The sequence below is a fragment of the Amblyraja radiata genome, chromosome 7, assembly GCF_010909765.2.
Source record: "Amblyraja radiata isolate CabotCenter1 chromosome 7, sAmbRad1.1.pri, whole genome shotgun sequence".
Lineage (NCBI taxonomy): Eukaryota > Metazoa > Chordata > Chondrichthyes > Rajiformes > Rajidae > Amblyraja > Amblyraja radiata.
In genome coordinates, this window is record NC_045962.1 from 29,903,022 (window position 1) to 29,928,661 (window position 25,640).

The 25,640-nt window shown below is 44.5% G+C and overlaps 1 protein-coding gene across 1 annotated transcript in view; it reads right to left on the reverse strand.

Moving 5' to 3' along the window:
* tlk1 (tousled like kinase 1) overlaps positions 1-25,640 on the reverse strand; it is a 134,571-nt gene that overhangs the window by 62,671 nt on the left and 46,260 nt on the right. The window contains exons 2-3 of the mRNA XM_033024012.1: positions 14,253-14,365; positions 12,743-12,814 (exon numbers count right to left, since the gene is read on the reverse strand). Coding sequence (XP_032879903.1) covers positions 12,743-12,814; positions 14,253-14,365 — 185 coding nt within the window. The remainder of the gene's footprint in view (positions 1-12,742; positions 12,815-14,252; positions 14,366-25,640) is intronic.

Sequence of the window (25,640 nt, forward strand, 5' to 3'; positions counted from 1 at the left end):
TTCGTTCATTCATTCATTCATTCACTCATTCAATCACTCACTCACTCACTCACTCACTCATTCATTCATTCATTCATTCATTCATTCATTCATTCAGGCTAGCACACAACCCGGCCTCAGAGCTGGGGCAGCGGCAGCGGCCACCCGGCCTCGGAGCTGGGGCAGCGGTGACCCGGCCTCGGAGCTGGGGCAGCGGCAGAGGCAGTGGCGTCCCGCCCTCGGAGCTGGGGCAGTGTTCCGGCGGCAGCGACCACCCGACCCGACCGCAGGCCCAGTGGACGACATCGTCGGGAGCTCACAGTCACAGGTTGGTGACCTGTTCTCCGGAGCTCCCGCAACAACAGCTGCGTCCAGCTTCGACCACCCCGGGCCGCAGCTTCGGCAGCTTCGACCACCCCGGGCCGCGGAGTTGAACCGGCCCATTCGCGGAGCTCGGATTCAGCCACGGGACTGACATTACTTACCATCGCCCGGCGGGGTCACAACATCTGAAGCCTGGATCGCCTCGGCGCAGAGGGAGAATAAGAAGGGATGAGACAAAGACTTAAGACTTTTGCCTTCCATCACAGTGAGGAGGTGCCTGGTGAACTCACTGTGGTGGATGTTAATTTGGTATAATAATATATAGTTTAAATGGACTGCAACACGGAAATAGGCTGCCCATGGTATAATATGGGCATTGGCCACTAGATGGCACTTACTTTCCCGATTTCATTTTCTAATTAGTTTAATTAATTAATGTGCAACTTTTGGCAATGACGAGTTATGACTTCTTTCTCAATTATATTTCATCTAAATCTGTGGAAAATGTCATGTAGTTTGGTGACTTGGGTCACGAAAACCAATTTCTAGACACATTTTTGATGCTCGGCCCACAGCCTAATTGCACAAAATATTGTTTTCTATTTAGCTTTAGACCTTTGCACATTGTCTAGGTTTCAACTGACGGGGATAAAGCTTACTGACAAACAGAATGAGTAAGCCACTGGGAATTTAAATTTGTTATCATTGATTTTGTAGGAAACTAAATTATATGGCTCCTGGTTGCCAGTTATATTAATACACATAAATCTACTGGGTCCTGAAAATAGTCCTTCCAAATTGATCGGAATGTAAAAGATGACAAGATAACTGACGTTATAGATCTATTTGAATACAAAATGCAGATGTGAACAGCCTGTTCATCAGTACTTATTAAAAAATGAATTTTGGTGGAAATCCTATCCTTTTCTCTGTATTTCTTTTAATACAATTGTGATACGGTCCCATTATCTTGTTTCATGCATGTTGCAAATCTTAACATCTGTGAAGAAATGTTAATTTTGCCTTCCATTATTTCTGAAATGTGGGGATCAGGTGACTTTATATATTGCAATGTATGATTAAAGTTTAAAGACTGCGCATCTCAGATACAAACTTTGCATTTGATCTTCCAGAAACACAGTTAAAGAACTTCATTATATAGAACATTTTTACCATAATATAGTCCCTCCGAGTCTCTTTCGTGGGACGTGGTTACCAAACAGGCAAAGAAAAAATGTAGATTCATTCAAAGCTTCCTTGAAGAAGTGCAACATCCTCACTGACCTGTGAACTTCTGGACCATAAAGGGGCTGTCCCACTTGAGCTACCTAATTAATGAGTTTAGAAGAGTGTCTTCGACCTTCAAACTCGCAGCATGGTCGACACGTGGTCCTAGGAGATCCTATGATGTCGCTGGAACTCTCCTTCATGCTCGAGGGAAGTCCCTGAATACTCGTGGCCTCAGTTAGGCCACGGAAAAATTTTCAGCATGTTGAAAATGTTTCCGCGAGTAAAAATTGGTCGGCATGGTTCTTTTGAAACCCCGTAGTGCAGTGGAGTGGGGTCGCTATTTAGTTACCGGCAGTCGAGGACAGCCGTAGGCAATCTCTTTCGCTGACCGGGCATTTTGATTGGCTCATTGGAGTTTTCAGGACCAAGGAAAACCTACCGGTATGTAAAATGCCCGCTAAACTTTTTATACTTCTTAAAAGTGTCTCCACTCCACAAAATACTGGAGAAACTCAGCGGGACAGGCAGCATCTCTGGATAAAAGAAATGGGTGACGAGGGAGACACAGAGATATGGAAGGGTAAGGTGTGAAATCGAGAGAACAAATGGGACGAAGTTCAAGGAAAATGTAGAATTCAATCAGGAGAGTCAGACTGGTAAAATTCAATCAGGAGCTCTGTTCTGATGAATTTTATCTTTGGATGCCTCGATGTTCACTTCCCCATGCTATCAATGATCTATTCTACATTTTTCTTCTTAATCTTCGTCCCCTTTGTTCTCTCGTTTTCACATCTTACCCTTCTGTATCTGTGTCTCCCTCTCCCCTGCCTCTCAGTCTGAAGGGTCTCGACTCAAAACGTCACCCACTCCTATCCAGAGATGCTGCCTGTCCCGCTGAGTTTCTCCAACATTTTGTGTCTATCTTCGGTGTAAACCAGCATCTGCAGTTCCCTCCGACCCAGAATGTAAGAAGTCTGCTGGTTAATTAGATCACAAGTGATAGGAGCAGAATTAGGCCATTTGCTCCATCAAGTCTATTCTGCCATTCAATCATGGTTGATCTATCACTCCCTCCTAACCCCATTCTCCTGCCTTCTCCCATAACCTCTGACACCTGTACTAATCAAGAATCTAACTATCTCCGACTTAATAGCATTTACTTGTTCTGCAAACATGCACATCCTTTGTATAAACACTGCTCGATGTATCTGTCAAAGACTGGACTGCCAACAAAATAAATCAGGTAAACACTGCCAGTATAGTGGCAACATAGATCCCATTGTCGTGGTAGGAATGCACTCAAACACGGGGGATTGATACGATTGAAAAAAAAGCAATTGACCAAAATAAGTTATCTTGTTCAGATGAGGAAACCAGTAAATATCCCAGAATTGCAAACGCATTCTACATTAGTTGATAATGCATAGAATTGCTCAGCTGTGCCTTGTTCAGAATAAACAGGACAAATCCAATCTGTCAAATCAACAAACTTTAAAGGCCATCAACGACTGTGCTATCAAGCAGCAATTACATTCCAATAACCCGCTCACTGATACATTCTCTCATTGGATGTGGTCATTCTTAAATGCTTTTGAAGCATTCAGATACAATCTTCATCAGCACACCTCAGCTCCAGATCTCATCACAGCCTTAATCCAAACATGGGCCAAAACTGGTCAAGGGGGAAACATTCCAATGGCTAGGGAATACCTCTCGCAAAGCAAGTTGGCTGTGTCAATCACCCCATCCCAAGATAGGGTGTTCTTCATGGGAGCATCTTCCATCATGATCATCTTCAGCTCATCATCTATGACCTGATTTCCATCAAAACAGCTTAAGCAAGAATGTTCACTTTGTGCAATGTTTAATATTGTTTGCAATCCCTCAGCTAATGAAGCAGGCAATACCTGGTTGCAGCAAAACCAGACAACATGCAGGCATTAGCTGATAAATGACAATGAACTTTGGTGCTTCAAAAACATTTAATAAAGACCACATCCAATAAGAGAGAATATAACAGTCCTTGATAGTAACACTATCATCACTGCTTCACCCATCATTAACATCTCGAATGTCACGACTGACCAGAAAATCAACCGTACTACTTGTAGAACACTGTAGCAGGATATCTTGTGAAGAGTGAGGCAAATGTCAACACTAAAACTATCCAGCATCCACCAGGCACAAATCAGAAAAATAATGTAATATTCTCAATTTTTCTGGGTCAGGCAGATTCAACAACACATATGGTTGATAATATCTGCAATAAAATGGCAAGTTTACTTGTTATTCCATCAACCATTCTAAGCAACTTATTTTACTACCAATGTACATTTGATTCTAGTGTGAGCCATCTACAAAATGCACAACAGGTACTCAACCTGACACTAACAGGCAAACTCACAACCTCAAACCACTGAGGACAAGAGCTTCAAGTGCATGGAAATATCAGCACCTGCATGTTCCCTTCCAAGTTGCTCGCCATCTTGACTTGGAAAGATGTTCCATCTCTGGGCCTAAACCTCAATATGTATCTATCATTACTCATACCTCCTTCCACTAACCAAACACATAATTCAAGGTTGTGGCTCAACACATCTTTGTACGGTCACTTAGAGATTGGGTAATAAATGTTGGCCCTGGATGCAATAAAGTTCCAAAAGAGTAAACAAAAATCACAATCTACCACTTAGTTTATAAATGGACAACAAAAGCTATCTAGCTTGTGAATGGACTCAATGCACATCACTAATAAACTTATTTTCGTTTTTTTTTTTAAATGATACTTCGATGTGACTTGAATGTCACTTATAAATTCAGTTCCGCTGATGAAACCATTAATGTTCAAACTATAGCCTTCCCTTAAGCGTGTTTTACAAGGAGACGCCAGTGAACATTATGTATCACACAATCACCAATTGGCAACTTTGCCAACTTTACATAGTTTGAACTACAAATAATTTCCATACATCTTCCACAGCATTAACTCACATGGCCTTCCAAATGACAAAACTGATTGACACACAATGCTATTGGATCAGGAATACAAGTAGTTAGTAATATTCTTCCACATCAGGATGGTGGCAGGAGCAGGTGGATAGCCTCTGACGATGGAAATCATCATTTTCTGGGAAATTTGCTTGCCATTTTGGGTATGTTACTTGCCATTTATCAACTTTAATTGAATGCTGCCTAGACCTGCTGAATGCAGGAATGGACTGTTTCAAGTGCTGAGAAACTGCAACTGGCAAGGGATCGAATCGTAATTTCTGACATTATAATGTAATTGAGTCATGGATTCATACAGTGTGAAAACAGGCTTTTCGGCCCAACTTGTCCACGTTGACCAACATGTTCCATCTACACTAGTCCTACCTGCCTGCGTTTGGCACATATCACTCTAGATCTATCCAATCCATGTACCTTTACAAATGTTTCTTAAACGTTCATCCTCCTTTGCATCAAGGTATAAAGTCCTGGCCTGCTCAACCTTTCATTATACAGTGCCCTCCATAATGTTTGGGACAAAGACCCATCATTTATTTATTTGCCTCTGTACTCCACAATTTGAGATTTGCAATAGAAAAAAATCACATGTGGCTGAAGTGCACATTGTCAGATTTTAATAAAGGTCATTTTATACATTTTGGTTTCACCATGTAGAAATTACAGCTGTGTTTATACATAATCCCCCCATTTCAGAGCACCATAATGTTTGGGACACGTGACTTCACAGGTGTTTGTAATTGCTCAGGTGTGTTTAATTGCCTCCTTAATGCCGGTATAAGAGAACTCTCAGCACCTAGTCTTTCCATCACATTTCGGACCTTTTATTGCTGTTTATCAACATGAGGACCAAAGTTGTGCCAATGAAAGTCAAATAAGCCATTATGAGACTGAGAAACAAGAATAAAACTGTGAGACATCAGCCGAACCTTAGGCTTACCAAAATCAACTGTTTGGAACATCATTAAGAAGAAAGAGAGCACTGGTGAGCTTACTAATCGCAAGGGGCCTAGCAGGCCAAGGAAGACATCCACAGCTGATGACAGAAGAATTCTCTCTATAATAAAGAATAACCCCCAAACACCTGTCCAACAGATCAGAAACACCCTTCAGGAGTCAGGTGTGGATTTGTCAATAACCACTGTCTGCAGAAGACCATGAACAGAAATACAGAGGTTACACTGCAAGATGCAAACCACTGGTTAGCTGCAAACATAGGATGGCCCGGTTACAGTTTGCCAAGAAGTACTTAAAAGAGCAAACACAGTTCTGAAAAAAGGTCTTGTGGACCGATGAGAAGAAGATTAACATATCAGAATGATGGCAAGAGCTTAAAGATTTGGTCTCCATTTATCGACTTATTACAAGCATGTGGTGCAACACAACCTTAGGAATTAAGTGTTTCAGAACCGGGTGAGAGGTCGGTAAAGATATGAAGGAGGCATACCCCTTTCAATCTCTTTCTCTTTTTTTCTTCTCTCCTTTCTCTCCTATTCTTTTTCTTTTTGCTTAGTTCACATCACCTTCTTCTTTACTTTTTCGAGCTATATAATATTCTCTCTCTCAATATTTCTTGCTTTTCCTACCTTTTTGTTCTACTATTAAATTTAAAATAAGAAGTTGTACATGAAATGTAATATGTTATTCATGTCTTATATTATTGTACATCACCTCTAATGAAAATATTTTTTTTTTAAAGAAAAAAAAGAATGATGGCAAGAGCAAAGTATGGAGGAGAGAAGGAACTGACCAAGATCCAAAGAATACCACCTCATCTGTGCAACACAGTGGTGGGGATGTTATGGCCTGGGCATGTATGGCTGCTTAAGGTACTGGCTCACTTATCGCCATTGATGATACAACTGCTGATGGTAGTAGCATAATGAATTCTGAAGTGTATAGACACATCCTATCTGCTCAAGTTAAAACAAATGCCTCAAAACCCATTGGCCGGAGGTTCATTCTACAGCAAGACAATGATCACAAACATACTGCTAAAACAACAAAGGAGTTGTTCAAAGCAAAAAAATTGTCAATTCTTGAGTGGCCAAGTCAATCACCCGATCTGAACCCAATTGAGCATGCCTTTTATATACTGAAGAGAAAACTGAAGAGGACTAGTCCCCAACACAAGCATCAGCTAAAGATGGCTGCAATACAGACCTGGCAGAGCATCACCAGAGAAAACACCCAGCAACTGGTGATCTCCATGAATCTCCATGAAGATAATGTATATGCCGTTCTACAGTACAAAGAATAGCCAGGTCTATCCCTCATTGCTGGCAGCTGATGGGAAGCGGCTGTAAAGTGGGAAGCGGCTGTAAAAGGACAGCGCCGCTTGGGGGAGGGGGGGGGAAGAGTTCCTTTCACAGTGTGTGGAGAGCCTGGCCCGGGTCACCATGGCCTGGGCTGCACAAATTGGCTGGGCTGCCAGGGGTAAAGTTGCAGGGAGGGCAGGAGCGTTGAGAAGGAGGGGGTCGGGGATCATGCCAGCAACTCACTCACTCACCGCTGCCGCAGCGCTCCGGCCGAGGAGCCACGGCATTGTGGCCGGGGAGGGAAGTAGTTTGGGTGGCTGCTAGCAGCCGCCGGAACCGGACAGCGGAACCGACCGCACCTCAGCGCCTTCTGCCGGCCCGCCTGCCAGCCACAGTGTCCTTCGGCACAGGCGCAATCGGCGGAGGTGATGGTTGGCGGGTAGCTACTGGGCGGAAGGCTGGCTACTCCGTCCCGGGCTCGCTCTCTCTACTAGTCCGGGGCAGGCAACCCGGCCACGATATTTTGTTTTCCAACACACAAAAACTTATATGTTGATAACTTTGGTTACTAAAAAAATGAATATATACATTTTCAGTCTTAAATCTCCAAGTGACGCTATGTCCCCCTTTACAGCTACTGTATGTTTTAATTCAGTTCAAGACTACGGGGCAGTACATTGGCCATAAAGTTGCTGCCTAAAAGTGCCACAGACCCGGAATTGATCCTGAATATGGATGCTGTCTGTATGGAGTTTGCTCCTTTTCCCTTTGATCGCATGGGTTTTCTCCGAGTGCTCTTGTTTCCTTCCACATTCCAAAGGTGTGCAGGAATCTATTTCAGACCTAACCCAAAACGTAATATTTTCCTTTTATCCAGAGATTCTGTCTGACCTGTTGAGTTACTCCAGCTTTTTATGTCTATCTTCAGTTTAAACCAGCATCTGCAGTTCCTTCCTACACACACGATACTATACGATAGAACTTTATTAATCCCAGGAGGGAAATTGTGTGTGTATTATACACACACACACACCCACACATATATATATATATATATATATCTATCTATCTATCTTTAAAACTCCGTGGCTGCCGCCATCCGTCCGCTGTCCGTACGTCCGGCTGCTTGCCGGCCGCTTTTCTGCCTTTGATTCGTTGCTACGCCGACACCAGACGCAGAATCGCCGAGATTTTTTCAATTTCGGTAGAGATTTCACTTTTCATTCTAAGTATCCACTCCTGATTAAATTTTGTCGTACTCATTTTTAATCAAATCCTTCTCCCCCCCTCCCCCCCCACCCCAAATTTCAAAAGAAGACTGCTTCTCACCCATAGAAGCAGCCCCAGCCCCAGCCCCTGGTGAACGTTCCATCGTGTGATGTCACAATGCCCAATGCTCACATATGTCCAATCGTAACGGATCCATTTACATATACCTTTGCACCAGCCCCAGCCCCAGCCCCTCCCCCCTACCCCCGCAGCCTGTGTCATCACGTGTGTGGGAATAGAGAAAGAGGATTGGGGGTGATAGGGAATGGGGAACAGATGGACTGTCCCTCGCCCTCCCCCTTCCACTATCCCTCCCCACTATTTCCCCTCTCTCCCCACCCCTCTCCCCCTCCCTCCACACTCTTACCCCTCCCTCCCCTACCCATCCCTCCCCCCCTCCCCCACACCTCTCTCCCCCTCCCCCATCCCTCGCTCCCCCTCCCCATCACTCTCTCCCCCTCTCCATCTCCTCACCCCTCTCCCTCTCCTCCTCCCACCCCCATCCCTCTCCCCAACCCCCCTTCCCTCCCCCCCTTCCCTCTCTCCCCACCCCCCTTCTCTCCCCCACCACTTTCCCTCTCTCCCCCACCCCTTCCCCCTCCCCTTGCCCTCTCCCTCCACACTCTTACCCCTCCCTCCTCTACCCCATCTCCCTCCTCCCCATCCCTCCCTCTCCTCCCCCACACCTCTCCCCCTCCCCATCCCTCTCTCCCCCTCTCCATCCCTCTCCTCCCCCTCTCCTCACCCCTCTCCCTTCTCTCCCCCTCCTCCTCCCACCCCCTTCCCTCCCCCACCCCCTAACCCCCTTCCCTCCCCCACCCCCTAACCCCCTTCCCTCCCCCACCCCTTTCCCTCTCTCCCCCACCCCTTTCCCCCTTCCCACTCCATCCACACTCTTCCCCTGCCCCATCTCTCTCCTCGCCTCCCTCCCCTCTCTACCCCATCCCTCTCTCCTCCCCTCCCCACCCTCTCTCCTCCCCCTCTCCATCTCCCTCTCCTCCCACCCCATCCCTCCCTCGCCCACCCCCTTCCCTCTCTACCCCACAACCTTCCCTCTCCCCCGCCCCCTTCCCCCATCCCCCACACCACTCTCCCCCTCCCCATCCCTCTCTCCACCCCTCCCCCACCCCTCTCCCCTCCCCTTCTCCCTCTCCTCCCCTCCTCCTCCCACCCCCATCCCTCTCCCCCACCCCCCTTCTCCCTCCCCACTCTTCCCCCTCCTTCCACTCTTCCCCCCCTCTCTCCTACCCCATCTCCCTCCTCCCCTCCGTCCCCCCTCCCCCACACCTCTCTCTTCCCCTACCCCACCCCTCTCTCCTCCCCCCTCTCCATCTCCCTTACCAAATACATTCTTGCCATAGAGGGAGTACAGAGAAGGCTAACCAGACTGATTCCTGGGATGTCACGACTTTCATATGAAGAAAGACTGGATAGACTCGGCTTGTACTCGCTAGAATTTAGAAGATTGAGGGGGGATCTTATAGAAACTTACAAAATTCTTAAGGGGTTGGACAGGCTAGATGCAGGAAGATTGTTCCCGATGTTGGGGAAGTACAGAACAAGGGGTCACAGTTTAAGGATAAGGGGGAAATCTTCCAGGACCGAGATGAGAAAAACATTTTTCACACAGGGAGTGGTGAATCTGTGGAATTCTCTACCACAGAAGGTAGTTGAGGCCAGTTCATTGGCTATATTTAAGAGGGAGTTAGATGTGACCCTTGTGGCTAAAGGAATCAGGGGGTATGGAGAGAAGGCAGGTACAGGATACTGTTGGATGATCAGCCATGATAATATTGAATGGCGGTGCAGGCTCGAAGGGCCGAATGGCCTACTCCTGCACCTAATTTCTATGTTTCTATGTTTCCCTCTCCTCACCCCTCTCCCTCTCTCTCCCACTCACCTTCCCTCTCCCCCACCTCTCTACCCCATCTCCCTCCTCCCCTCCCTCTGCCCATGCCCCACACCTCTCTCCCCCTCCCCATCCCTCTCTCCTCACCCCTCTCCTCCCCCTCCTCCTCGCACCCCATCCCTTTCTTCCCCCACATCCCCTTCCCTGCTCTCTCCCACCCCTTTCCCTCTCCTTCTCTCCCACCGCCCTTCCCCCTCCCACGTCTTCCCTCCCATCCACACTCTGTCTCCTCTCTCCCTAACCCCCCACACATCGCACCCCCGCCCCTCTCTCTAATCTCTCTCCTCACCCTTCTCCCCCCCCTCCTCCCCACCCCATCCCTCTCATCCCCCACCCGCCCTTCCCTCTCTACCCCACCCCCTTCCCTCTCTTCCACCCGCCCCCTACCCCTCTGTCCCTCTTCCACCACTCCCCCCTTACCCCACCCCTCCTCTCCCTCCCTCCCCCACACCACACTCCCCCCTCCCTCCCTCTCTCCCCCCCCCCTTCCCCCTACCCCTCTGTCCCTCTCCATCACTCCCCCTACCCCTCACCCCCTCCCTCCCCACTCTTCCACTTCTCTCCAGCCCTCCCCCTCCGCTATCCCTCCCCACTCTTTCCCCTCTCTCCCCCACCCCTCTCCCCCCTCCCTCCCTCCTCCTCCCTCCCTCCCCATCCCCCCCTCCCCCACACCTCTCTCCCCCATCCCCCTCTCTCACCCCATACCCCGCTCTCCTTTCCCTCACAAATCACTCCCGTTTCCTCCTCCTCCTCTCCCCTCCCTCCCCTCTTCTCATACTCCCCTCTCCCCACCCCGTCTCCCTCTCCTCCCCACCCCCCACCTGTGTGTTTGGGGGGGTGGTTAGTGTGAGTGTGATGCCGCTGTCCCCCCCCCCCCCCCCCCCCCCCCCCCCCCGCAAACGCCGTTGGGGAAACAGACCCAACGGGTCTGCACTTGGTCTAGTATATATATATATATATATGTGTGTGTGTGTGTGTGTGTGTGTGTGTGTGTGTGTGTGTATATATGTGTGTGTATATGTGTATATATATACACATATATATACATATATATACACATACATATACATACATATACATACATACATACATATACACACTTACATATATATACATACATATATATACACATACATATATATATACATATATATACACATACATATATACATATACATACATGCATATACACATACGCATATACATGCATATACATACATGCATATACATACATGCATATACATACATGCATATACATACATGCATATACATACATGCATATACATACATGCATATACATACATGCATATACATACATATACATATATATATATATAGTTATTTAGTTATATATAAATATACACCATTTTGTTTTCTCGTTTTATAACATTGTTTACAGAGTACTACGTTTACATATTCTGTTGTGCTGCTGCAAGTAAGGATTTCATTGTTCAAACTGGGACGTGAGAATAAAACACTCTTGACGTACGTCGCTAATGTGTGGGATAGAACTAGTGTACGGGTGATCGATGGTCGGCATGGACTCGGTGGGCTGAAGGGTCTGTTTCCACGCTGTATCTTTAAATTAAACTAAAAACACTAAAACCAGAGGGAGTCTAAAGAAGGGTCTCTACCCAAAACGTCACCCAATTTTTTCCATCCAGAGTTGCTGGCTGCTCCATGGAGTTCCCCCGCACAATTAAAGCATGGAATAGTCTTCACCCTACCATAGTTACGCAACCAGACGCAACTAAATTTAAAGTAGTTCTTTTTTCCCAAGAACCCTTTTTTGCTCAATTCAAAAGTCAAGAATCAAGTCAATTGTCATGTGTCCCAGATAGGACAATGAAATTCTTGCTTGCTGCAGCATAACAGAATATGTAAACATAATACAGAACTGGAGATAAAAGTTCAGTGTGTTTATATACCATAGACGATATATGTACACAATAAATAAACAGATAAAATGCAATAGGCTGTTATTGTTCAGAGTTTGGAGTTTGGTAATGGACCCTCCACCACCTCCAGTTTAAATTGTATTTAGAATATTTTTGGAGCACCAGGAAACCAGAAGCAAGTTCAAGTTCAAGAGTATTCCAGGGAGTTACTCCAGTTCCAGGGAGTGATTCTGCGTTGGTTTTCAGCGGTCGCAGCGAGGCTGACCAGTTGCCGTGGCAGTGCGCATGTGCAGGGCGGCCGATGATGTGCTGGCCGTGGTTGTGCGCTTATGCAGGGGGAGGATGTGCTGGCCGTAGCAGTGCGCATCAAAGATCCTATAGCGGAGGATCTTTGGTGCGCATGTGCAAGGCGGCCGGCCGTGCCGGTGGATGAGGAGCGAGCGGAGAGTGGAGACCCAACGGCCCGGAAACGGATATGGATGGCGGGCGGAGACAGAGAGTGACAGAGAGAGAGATAGAGAGGGGGGGCCTGCTCAGAGTTGAACGGCAGGTATCCTGCCTTGGCCGGAGGCCCCCTAGATTTCTAGGCCCTAGGCTTCAGCCTATGAAGCCAAGTGGTAAATCCGGCTCTGATTGCAGCGGTGCAATGATTGAGAAAATATTAAACTTTAATTGAATACTTAAAGACAAAGAATTCCAGCCAACGTATTTCACTCTAGTTTGGACGATGATATTTTCAATTAACATTATAATATGTTAATAACTGAACACATTTCAGAGCAATCTTCCAAACCTAAATGGGAATTCTAATCACAATTCACATGAAGTATACCACAGGAAGTATAGCTGAAGATCAGCTTACTACATACCTCTGACTCTTTGTCACTTAATGATCCAAGACTTCCAAAACTGTGGTTAGAACATTCATTATTTGTTAAAACCTGTTTTGAAAAGAAAATAACAAAAATGAGTGGAAACTAGGAATTAACAATGCATATTTTTTTATTTGTGTCAATTTTCACAAAAGTTCCTTAAGCCTAGCTATTTGACAGCTTTTGCAGTCGCTTATGATCTGACGTCATGGGCAATACCAGCATCTTCAGCCAAACTTATGTTTCTTTAAACATAGATGCCTGGCCTGCTGGTTATTTCTCACATTTGCCATTTTTTAATTTCAGAATTATAGCATTTACAGTATTTGGCATTTGTACAAATATAATTAAATAAAACTATTGTTAAGCAATTAGTTCAAAGTAGATATCATCCATAAGGTTGTGTGTTTTTTGGGAAAAGGATCTTTTATAAAAGATTGTTATGAAAATAGTTTTAATTAAGCTGGTACCAAGAACCTATTGACAGCTTTGCATCCACCAATGATCTGACATCACAGACAACACCACCCTATCTTCAGCCATCCCCCCAGAAGGAACCTTTTTGAGAGATATTAAATAATTTTGTGGGATATTTTAAAGAATATGTTAGACTAATAACTTATCCAAAGGTTAAAATGTCTAAACTGCTTCTGTTCTTTTCATGAAAATCAACATGGGAATAGCCTTTGTGCCTCACCTGATCTGTCTTGGAACCCTCTACAGCATTTGTAATCCAAGTTTGCCTCCCTCGCTGAACTCTTACCATAATGTTGGTTCACAATGAATAACACTGATTTTTCCTCTTTACAAATCATAAAATTGCTTTCAGTTTCACAGGAAAATGAAGGCAAATCTTGCCAATTTTACTTATTTGTGCTCAAAATCTTGCCCATCATTAGTTTGTGCTTTTTTAATATGTCATTTTCTTTACATAAAATCATGCTTTATCTCAAAGGTAGACTAAATTGCTGGAGAAACTAAGTGGGTGAGGCAGCATCTATGGAGCGAAGGAATAGATGACGTTTCGGGTCGACACCCTTCTTCAGACCCTTCGCTCCATAGATGCTGCCTCACCCGCTACGTTTCTCCAGCATTTTTGTCTACCTTCGATTTTTCCAGCATCTGCAGTACTTTTTTAAACATAATGCTTTATCTCAAGGTAGCTTTTGGAAAAATAATTCATTTAAAATAAAAAAATAAAATTGTATCCAATTTGGGTACACAGGATAAATTACAAGGCACTACAAATGCTGGAATCTTGAACAAAATAAAGTGTTTAGAGTAACACAGCGGTTCAGACAGCATTTGTGAAGGGAATGGATAAGTGGCATTTCACGTCAGGATCCTTCTTCGCCAATCCACTCCATCCACAGATGCTGCTTGACCTGCTGAGTTACTCTAGCACTTTGTTTTGTTCAAGATTCCAGCATCTATATCTCCTGTGTACCCAAATAATACAGCAAATTGCACCTTTTTGTCAATATCTAGTGACCTATTGAGGACTTACTTTAGTTCCTGTGCTTCCACTTCCACTCCCAGTACTCACGCCACCCGTAAACCTCGCCTCCAGCAACTCCTGCCGTCGAGGATCGAGGCTATGAAGCTCCTCCATTGCAGCACCTTCAATAAAATCACATCAGGTTTAATTATTTCAGGTAGTAAAATACTGATAGCACAATGGCAATTTCATGAAATAAACTTGAATATTGTTTTGCAGTTAAAAAATATTTTAGGTATTAAAAACAAAATTGTGATTGTAAACAATAAGATTAATTTTTTACTTACCAGTTTCACCCCCCCCCCCCCCCCCCCTCCCCCTCCACCAGGCTTATTACAACACTACAAAACCATGAAAATTAAAAAGCATGACAGACCAAAACCTGTGACAAAATTTGGTAAAGGAATAAAGTTAAAAAGACTTTGGCCCCCATTAATTTGGAAACAAAAAGACACAGCTGTCTTCTTTAGTGAGGAGGCAAATTCTCAGTACCTTGCCCTCAAATCTGTAGGTAATTGAAAAGCTGGAGTTGAACAAAACATACCAGTCACGAACATGACTCCAGGTTTCAAGCAGAACTTGCTACAACCTTAAGTGTGTATGCCAGGTATATCTGGTACAAAATAGACTACACAACAGAATAAATCAATGATTCCTTAGTGTGTGCTACCACAAATGGAGATAAGCCAATTATAATTACCATCATCACCCAATTTCACTGACATTGTCCTGCAAGCAACACTGGGTGAGCTGACTATCTAATTAAATTACTGGGATGAACAAAGTTACATTTCCTGGCCACACTCTAAAAACTTGAACTCATTGAAAATGACAGTCTATAAAGTAAATCACAATGTTGTGGCGCCACCCGGTGGTTAGGCCACTTACTATGCGAACCCTCGGCAGTCGGGTCACATGACTGGGTAATGGCAGGAAGGAGTTGTCACGAGGTATAGGGGTGTGCCCTAGTGTATATATAATGAAACCCGGGTCAACCTTCCCCCATTCGCGTGTGTGTTGTTCTCTTTGCTTTGACAATAAAGGGGCTGTCCCACTGTGGCGACCTAATCCGCGAGTTCAGGCGAGTTTGCCCTCTACCCATACTCGCAGCATGGTCGACACGAGGTCCTAGGAGGTCTTTGTAACTCTCCTTCATGCTCGAGAGTAGTCCCCGCGTACTCGAGGCCTCAGCTAGGTCACGGCGTATTTTTCAACATGTTGAAAAATGCCCGCACGTAATAAAAGGTCGCCATGGAAAAAATCAATACTTTTTTACTCGTAGGTTTAGTCGAAGTAGGTCGGCATGTTATTCGTAGGTAATCGAAGGTAATCAAAGGTAGTCGTAGATAGTCGTAGATAGTCTTCAACATAGTCGAAGGGAGGTCAAAGGGAGGTCGTCTTCACTCCCCACTATTCGGTGTCCAATTTTCCCGAAGCTAGTCGAAGCTAGTCTTCAACATAGTCGAAGGAGGTCGAAAGAGGTCTTCATGAGGTTTTCAAACTCTCCTAAACTCGCCAATTAGGTCGCCGCAGTGGGACAGCCCCTTAAAGATCTCTGATTCACCACGCTTATTCGCCTGCCATAATATTCTGTTCATCTTGGTCTTTGTTCAAAATCCACCTTTGTGGCCTGCTTGAGCAATACCTCAAACTGAAATCTGTTGTTCTCATTTTCCTATCCTAATCCAATGTCATGGCCATTGCCCTCATGTTTGTGTGTGGTGTCCCAGCCCAACGAGATCTGCTTGCACCAAATCTAACGGCTCGCACTCCCCCCCCCCCTTCCCCTAATTTTTATTCATCACCCATTGATAGTGGTCTTGCATCATTTAGTTCCCAAATTTTAGAATTTTGTTTGCCATTAGAGTTCCACTGCCTCTTCACCCCTTAAATCTGCGACAAATTCTACTTTGAGAATATAACACTGAACATAAGAAAAATATATTCAAATTTGACATAATGATGGAACATGCTGTTAATGATGAAAAGAGTAAAATACTGCAGGTGTGAGGAAGCTAAAAATAAAAAAACAAAATGGTGGAAACACCTGATCCACCAGCTGTAGTGAGAAAGGTAACACTGGCATTCTGGACAGCAGACCAAGTATTGCAATACTTTGTTTTTATTTCAATCACAATAAGAATCTAAATTTTGAAGATAGACACAAATGCTGGAGTAAGTCAACGGGTCAGGCAGCATCGCTGGAGAAAAGGAATAGGTGACGGTTTGGGTAGCAACCCTTCGTCAGACTCAATTTTGAAAATACACTTAGCAATTGGAATTATAAGTCTTGCTGAGTCTGCAAACCATCAATAAGGAAAGTTAAAGTATTAGATTTTCACTTCACATCGATCATTTACAGTTCACAATTTCTCATTGACCAAAGGAGAGTCTCATGCCAATGATATTGCGTATTAGTGAAATTCTCTACCTACAACAGAGGCTTATAACTTACCATTATGTCTCCATAGATGCTGCCTCACCCACTGAGTTTCTCCAGCATTTTTGTCCACCTTCTACTTTTCCAGCATCTGCAGTTCTTTATTAAACATTATGTTTTTCCATTATGGTTTAAATGTAAAATTGATGCAATGTATTACTACTTTAAAAGGAACTTAAAATGCACAGGGAATTCAGCATATCTTCTCAAATTTGATTTTAAATGTTTTCATTCAGAGCAGTATCCTGTATGCAATGGTTTTCAGCTGCTTGCACCAGCTTAACTTCAGCAGTGGAGTCGCCACAACATGCACAGCTCCTCAGGAAATGAAGTTGTTCATGTCTGAACACAGAAAGACCAACATCATGTGCAGGGACAAGTTGATAGAGCGAGTAACGTTCTGGCCATTCATGATAGGCGGAATCCATCTCCAACAAAGTACAGTCGAACCATCATGCTGGACATTTAGTGGTATTACCAAATTTACCAACAGTCCAGACCAATGACCAGAATTTTAACTGGACCGAGGTAAATCCTAGAGGTACAAGATCTGGTGTAAAGGCCATTTGGCTTTATTTTGTGTATCATAAATTATGGCATTTGCCTTTAAATTTAGTCTGCCCGTAATTATGTGGGTGGAATTTATTACGTAGTCAGAGGCGTGTTTGCTGCTGTGCTTCTTGCGTAGAAGCTGGTTTTTTTTGTTAGTTTAGTTCGGAGGACCATGGTTTAAGGAATAACTTTCGACCATGAGGAGTTTTCTAACGTTTCTAAGCGACATGCTGAAGTTTGACGAAGATTAAAGTGTACGAGTAAAAGAAGAAAGTTGGACGAATATCTTACTGTGTTTCTTCAACAATAAAGAAACTATTAATCAATAGACTGTGAAATGAAGATTTATCTTTCGAGAAGCTTGAAAAGTCGTGTGGAGAGCTCACATGCGTAAAACGACATTCTCCTAATACCTCCTAATGTTTTCTCCAGTGGCTAGAGAGATAACGGAGCGATCCCTTGAACGATATAATAATCCGCCAATATACCTGGTACTCTGTGACTCATCTTTAAAGCCTCAAAAGCCATTCCATTAATAATGAAATGAAATACAAGTTGGCCAGACAAGTATGGCTCCAACAGGACTCAAGAGTCCAACATCATTCAGTGCAAAGCAAAGTACTAGACTGGCATCCCTCACTGACAATGCTGCTACTAGCCATGCATCATCAGCAAGCTTGAATTAATTACAAAATGTTGGAGTAACTCACGGGGTCATGGATAGATGGTATTTCCACATTACATTCACCAACTTTTGGTAATCTCTACAAAACACCCCCTTCCCTTTCTCCCCACATTAACCCCCCCCATCCCCCCCATTTTCTTCTGCTTCCCTGAGACACGGCTGACCTTGCACCTATCCCTCCCCTCCCCTACATTCCTAAACAATTCATAACTCGTCAATTCTCTATACACAATTTGCAACTCTATAATCCTTTTGTCTCACACCTCTGGCCTTTGTCCAACCATCTGCCTATCAAAACCCCTCCTCGGCCATGTTCCCCCATGACCTGCCTTGCTTTGACCTGCCCCTCCACTCTTCCAGCTTTCTTTCCCAGTCTGAAGAAGGATCCCGACTTGAGACATCGCCTATCCATAATCTCCAGGTATGTAGCCTGACCCGCTGAGTTACTCCAGCATTTTGTATCCTTCCCTAGTAAACCAACATCTGCATAAACTGAATAAATTACACTTGATCCCCTCACCCAAAGCATTGCTATGGAATGTGGACAGCTGGGGAATCTGCACCAATCCCTGTAAACCCAACAAAACACAGCCTCACAACCCGTCAATAACTTGTTTATTCCAACTGTTTTTTATCCATCAAGCAAGCCAATGTATTATTCCTTTTGCTTTACACTCTAATTTTGTTTAATAATCTTGTGTGACACTTTATTGCAGGTCTTCTCAAATATGATTCCTATTTTATAAATCCATGGAGACTAATAGTATAGATTTTTTCCATGTGCCCCGTTACCAGTTCTTTAATAACAGCCGGCACCTCAGATTCTTTTTTAAAGTCCAGGCAGCAAGTGCAATTGGGAGGCTGAAGAGGAGAGGGAGGGAGTTTTGGTTAGGCCATATTTAGGATTGATGTATGCACTTGTGGTCACTGCACTAAAGGATGTGAAAACTTGAGAGGGTTCCCAAGTTACCATAAGGAGAGGCTGGACAAACTTGGATTGATTTCTCTGGATTGTGTTGGAAGCTGATAGATGTATATAAAATTATGAAGGGCACAGATAAAGTATAGTCAGAATCTATATTCCCCAATGGTGGGAAGGTCAAATGCTAGGGGGCATAGTTTTAAGTTTATAGGGGGAAGGTTAAAAAGAGCCATAAAAGCCAAGTTTTTATTTAAATGGACTGGTAGATGCTGAAATGTGCTGCCAAGGGAGGTGATAGAAACATATAATATAGTAATATTTAACAGGTATTTGGACAGACACATACAGACAAATAGGATTGGTTAGCTTGGCATCACCGTTGGCTCAAACATGGTGGGCTGAAAGGCCTGCTCATGCGTTGTATTATTCCATGTACAGTTACACCAGTTCAATGTAAATTAACAGTATTATACTGCACCATTAAGTAAAATATGTTTTAAATGTCCACAGTTATTAGCCTAAATATCAATGATTCCAAGATTGTGCCACAAGAAATTGCATTATTAACTAAACAACAAATTAACGGAACTACAATTTCTTTCAGTTCCTTTATAATCTTTTTGTTAGAAAACGCAATATTGACATAATTTAATCACTGCAAATAGATGGGGCCCTGGAAAGAAGGCACCTGGAATAATGTGCACAGTTCTGGTTCTCCCTGCTTAATAAAATATATACAGTGCCCTCCATAATGTTTGGGACAAAGACCCATCATTTATTTATTTGCCTTTGTACTCCACAATTTGGGATTTGTAATAGAAAAAAAAATCACATGTGGTTAAAGTGCACATTGTCAGATTTTAATAAATGTCATTTTTATACATTTTGGTTTCACCATGTAGAAATTACAGCAGTGTTTATACATAGTCCCCCAATTTCAGGGCACCATAATGTTTGGGACACAGCTGTGTCATGTGAATGAAAGTAGTCATGTTTAGTATTTTGTTGCATATCCTTTGCATGCAATGACTGCTTGGAGTTTACGATTCATGGACATCACCAGTTGCTGAGTGTCTTCTCTGGTGATGCTCTGCCAGGCCTGTATTGCAGCCATCTTTAGCTAATGCTTGTTTTGGGGCCTAGTCCCCTTCAGTTTTCTCTTCAGCATACAAAAGGCATGCTCAATTGAGTTCAGATCGGGTGACTGACTTAGCCACTCAGGAATTTACAATTTTTTTGCTTTAATAAACTAATTTGTTGCTTTAGCAGTATGTTTGGGATCATTGTCTTGCTGTAGAATGAACCACCGGTCAATGAGTTTGGAGGCATTTGTTTGAACTTGAGCAGATAGGATGTGTCTATACACTTCAGAATTCATTATGCTACTACCATCAGCAGTTGTATCATCAATGACGATAAGTGAGCCAGTACCTTCAGCAGCCATACATGCCCAGTCCATAACACCCACACCACCGTGTTTCACAGATGAGGTGGTATGCTTAGGATTTTGGGCAGTTCCTTCTCTCCTCTCTGATATAAGTTAATCTTTGTCTCATCTGTCCACAAGACCTTTTTCCAGAACTGTGGTTGCTCTTTTAAGTACTTCTTGGCAAACTGTAACCTGGCCATCCTATTTTTGCAGTTAACCAGTGGTTTGCATCTTGCAGTGTAGTCTCTGCATTTCTGTTCATGGTCTTCTGCAGACAGTGGACACCTGAAGAGTGTTTCTGGTCTGTCGGACAGGTGCTTGGGGATTTTTCTTTATTATAGAGGGAATTCTTCTGTCGTCAGCTGTGGAGGTCTTCCTTGGCCTGCCAGTCCCTTTGCGATTAGTAAGGTCACCAGTGCTCTCTTTCTTCTTAATAATGTTCCAAACAGTTGATTTTGGTAAGCCTAAGGTTTGGCTGGTGTCTCTAACAGTTTTATTCTTGTTTCTCAGTCTCATAATGGCTTCTTTGACTTTCATTGGCACAACTTTGGTCCTCATGTTGATAATCAGCAATAGAAGTTTCCAAAGGTGATGAAAAGACTGGAGGAAAGACTAGGTGCTGAGAGCTCTCTTATACCTACATTATGGAGGCAATTAAACACACCTGAGCAATTACAAACACCTGTGAAGCCACATGTCCCAAACATTATGGTGCCCAGAAATGGGGGGACTATATATAAACACAGCTGTAATTTCTACATGGTGAAACCCAAATGTATAAAAATACCCAATGTGCACTTTAACCAGATGTGAATTTGTTCTATTACAAATCTCAAATTGTGGAGTACAGAGGCCAATAAATAAATGATGGGTCTTTGTCCCAAACATTATGGAGGACACTGTGCATGCCACAGAGGAAAAGTACAGAAAAAAATCCACGAGATTGGCTCTAGGGATGGTTTGCTCTGAAGAGCGATTAACTATTCTCCAGAGTTTAGAACAACTCAAGGAAATCTTACAAAATTCTTAGAGGGCTCAGTAGCATGGTTGTCCTGGCTGAGCAGTCCACAACCAAAGATCAGCCTCAACATTACAGGTAGGGTTCTTAGGACTGAACAATTTCTTCAGGCAGATTGACAAATCCTTGGACTTCTCTACTCTCCAGAGCTAATTACACAGTTGAATATTTCCATGAGCAAGATATCTACCCTCTTACTAAAAATGTGTTTTGAACTGTGGGTAAACTCAGCTGTTGTTTTCAGTTGAGAACTGCTCAGGCTAAAGACAACCAAAATAGATCTGTGCAGCTGATTTTAAGGAACCACTTACAGCCTTCTTATACAGGCCTTATCATCACATTTTCTCAATAGAAGGATCAAACATGAATGTAATGACTCCCACTACAAAACTGACTAGAAGTGAAGTGCAGCATACTCTGGTTATGCGCCACTAAGCGTATGGATGTGGATAATAAACAAGCACGTTTTTAGTAAAAATCTCACTCAAATGTGAAACCACGAGCAGATGGATCTCACTTGACAGTATTATTGCTGATTACATCTATGGTTTACGTAGTGAAGGTCGTATAAACCTACTACTTATAACAAAATTTACTAAACACAAGACTATAGGCAACAGCTAAACTGGTTAACTACCGAGTGCTATTGAGAGAAAAACTAACACGTATCCTGCATTAAAGAAAATAACACTGACGTCAAAAGTTTTTCTTTTTTTTTTGAGGGCCTATCAGCAAACTCCTGCTCTGCTAATGATTCATATAATTAGATCACTGGAGAATGGTCATAAGATTCAGGATTTCCTCAAACCCAAAACTTAATGACACTTCCTGAGAAACACCTCCAATTCCATGTGGAAGTCCAACATAAATTCAACACAAACTGGGCCAGTGTCTAGCTTTGCTCTCCGTGCATGGTGGGTGTTACAGAGTCTTTCAAAAGGAAGCTGAGGAGTACTACCAATTTACAGAATGAAACATCTTAGTTGTCAAAGTCAACTAAAACAGCTGTTATAAATAGCTGTGAAAACACATGAACACAAACTGAGAATTAAATCCATCAAAACAAAGGTAAACAAAACATAACATTAAATCAGGGCTGCCAACATTGGGTGAGAGTTCAGTGAGAAATTGCAATGAAGTGCAGCGATCAAGCCCGAGGGAGTGTAGCGACCGAGGAGGGGGGACGGGGGCGATGTCCCCCCTCCAATGGTAGGGAACTTTTGCATTTTAGAGCTTGAAATTGTGCAATCTGGTGCATACTGTAGCAAGTCTTTTAACTTACACTTGAATGCAACATTTATGCTTTAAATTGGATTAGGTATGAATAGGTTTAGGCTAAATTACATTACTAATTACATTCCACAGTAGAGCCAGGCTCTAACAGGTGCAGCACTTAAATGACCTGGAAATCAGATTATAATTCATGCTGCTATATATATATATAATATATATATTATATATAATCTATATTACTAAAAGTCTGTTCTTGACCGGTTTTGGCCATCTGTGCTGCGATTTCCGAGAGAACGCCGCCACCTACGGCCGTCATTTTTGGCCACCTCGCTCAGAGCCCCCCTCCGTCGTATGTGTGCCGAGGATTTTTCCCATCGATGAAAACTGACAGAGATATTAATGATTTTACAAAATTCCCCATTCTCTCTGCTGCCCCCACTGGCGGCAGGGGGGAGGGACTATAAAACCAGGAAGTGGTGTGCCCCAATCAGTCTCTTCAAGATGGAGGAAGGCAGAGGGTCACGTTTCTATGAGCTGTGAATAACACTGAACACATGTCTACTCAAATGTAAGTGCCCTTAGTGGTTCTTAAAACGCTTGCAGAATGTGTCTATTGGTTCTAAAATGTTTGCAAAAAGTGTCTCTTTTGGTTCTACAATGCTTGCAGAATGTGTCTCTTTTGGTTCTAAAATGTTTTTAGGTTCTCCCGCCCCTTTCCTCTCTCCCCCCCCCCCCCCCCCCTCTCCTCTCCCCCCCCCCTTCCTCTCCTCCCTTTCTCCCTCCTCTCCTCCCTCTCTCTCTCTCCCCTCTTTTTCTCCCCCTCCCCTCCACACCCTCCCCCTCCCTCACCATTCCTCCCCTAAACCCCCTCCCCTCCACACACCCCTACCCCCTTCCCTCCACCCTCCCTCCCCCTTCCTGCTCCCCACCTCCCACTCTCCTCAGCACAACCTCTCTCTCCCCCCCTCTCCTCCCCCTCTCTCCTCCTCCCCTCGATCCCCTCCCCCACCCTCCCTCCCCTAAACCCCCTCCCCTCCACACCCCCTACCCTCTTCCCTCCCCCCTCCCTGCTCCCCACCTCTCCCCCTCTCAGCACCCCCTCTCTCTCCCTCACTCTCACCCTCTCTCTCTCCTCCCTCCTCCCCCACCTTTCCCCCCTCACCCACCCTCCCTCTTCTCCTCTCCACCCCTCTCCCTCTTGCCCCTCTCTCTGTGTCTCTCTCTCTCTCTGTCTCTGCCCCTTCTTTCTCTGCCCTCACTCATTACCCCCTGCCCCCCCCCCCCCCTCTCTAGGTGTGACTGCAAGTTGGGGGCCATGCGTCAGTAGATAGGGTGTTTATGGGGTAATAGGAGCAAATTAATATTATTAATATAATATCAAGGGGGGTAATTAGCGTGAGTGCGGGGTGGGGAGGGGAGATAGTTAGTGTGTGTGACGCTGCATGCCGCCTCCCCCCCCCACAACCGCACGTTGAGGGACCAGACCCAACGGGTCTGCACTTGGTCTAGTATATTATATATATATATATAATATATATATTATATATATGTATATTTTATATATATATATATGCCAGTGGGGGGAGGGCTTTCTGGAGAGCTAGTATGGGTGTTGTGGGCTGAAGGGACTGTTTTCCAGAGGGCTAGTATGGACATTATGGGCCAAATGGAGTCTTGGGCTGGTGGTTCAGTCACTCAAGCCTGTTGTGCTGGCAGCTCACTCACTCACGGCTGGTGGGCTGGCCACCAAATTCAAGTGCAGTTTCATACCATTTCAAGCAGGGCAAGGCCACTAAGCGAGTCGTGACCTCTCCCTCCTCCATCTTGCAGAGACTGAGTCATGCCCACACTTCAGGGTTTTATAGTCCCTCCCACCAGAAGGGGCGTGGCCTTCATGGCATGATTGACAGGAGAGAGAATCTCAATATTTTAAAAACACTAATAACTCTTTTATTTCTCATCGATGGGAAAAATCCTCGGCACCTGATGAGCGGAGGGGGACTCCGAGTAAGATGGCCAAAAATCACAGCCGTACGTGGTAGCGTTCTTTTTCAAAATCAATATAAGCGCAAACAGGAAGTGGTCAAGATCAGACTTTTAGTAATATACACACACACACACATATATATATATGTGAGAAAGGGAGAGAGGGAGGAAGAAAAACATAGAAACAAGGCAAGAGGAGTCAGACTTCCATCACTGTTCTGCACAAATAAATTGTGTGTGAGAGTGTGTGTCAGTGAAGCGGCGACAACACCCGGAGTGAGCAGACATTCGACACTTGGCGATGTCCAAGGAGCGTTTCCCTCCTCCCCCAACCGTCTCCATCCCCCGCCCCTCCGGGAATGTCGCCAGCTGTGGTCCGGGGGAGGTGAGTGTTAGTGACCCGGGGGTTGGGCATCGGAGCGGAGCCTTAGCCCGAGATTCATCCCCGTGGCTCCGGAGGCGGCACCGATGCCTCCACTCACCCAGTCCGCTCCTGGCTCCAGGCCGGGGTTAAAACTCCATGGGGTGTGGACAGAGCGGCCGATGGACACAGAGCCGCCGGAGGTGAGGGTGGGAGGTGTGAGCGGTGCCTCAGGGGTCGGTGTTGGGACCACTGCCATGACTCACCTTTAGACTTTAAACTAAACTCCTTTTTTTCAAAAACCATCCCGCAGGCCGGTAGTTTGACAGCCCTGCTTTAAACCAATGCCCCCTAGTTCTTGAATCACATATCCCGGGAAAAAGAGTATGCATTCACCATATATATTTCCCTCATGGTTTTTACTCACCTCTCAAACAATTTTTGCTTTAATTTGAATTTCCAGCAGCTGAGTGTCAAATGGAATCATTAGCACTGCAGAATTTGCCATTTTAAATAGCGTGCGATGGGCTTAAGCCAATCAAATTGTTCGTTATTTACGGGCAACCCGCTGACAGAAAGCTATTCTCATTGCTGAGTGTGGAGGAGTGTGGAAGCCTTGGACGAATTGAATTTTTCGTGACTTTCTTAATTTTTAAAAAACATTTTGAGCATTGGAATACTGTGATCAGCGTGAGCGTGTGAATCGGGTGAAATGCATGATTCTCACGCAAAATGCGTGAGAGTTGGCAGCCCTGTTAAATTTACCTAATC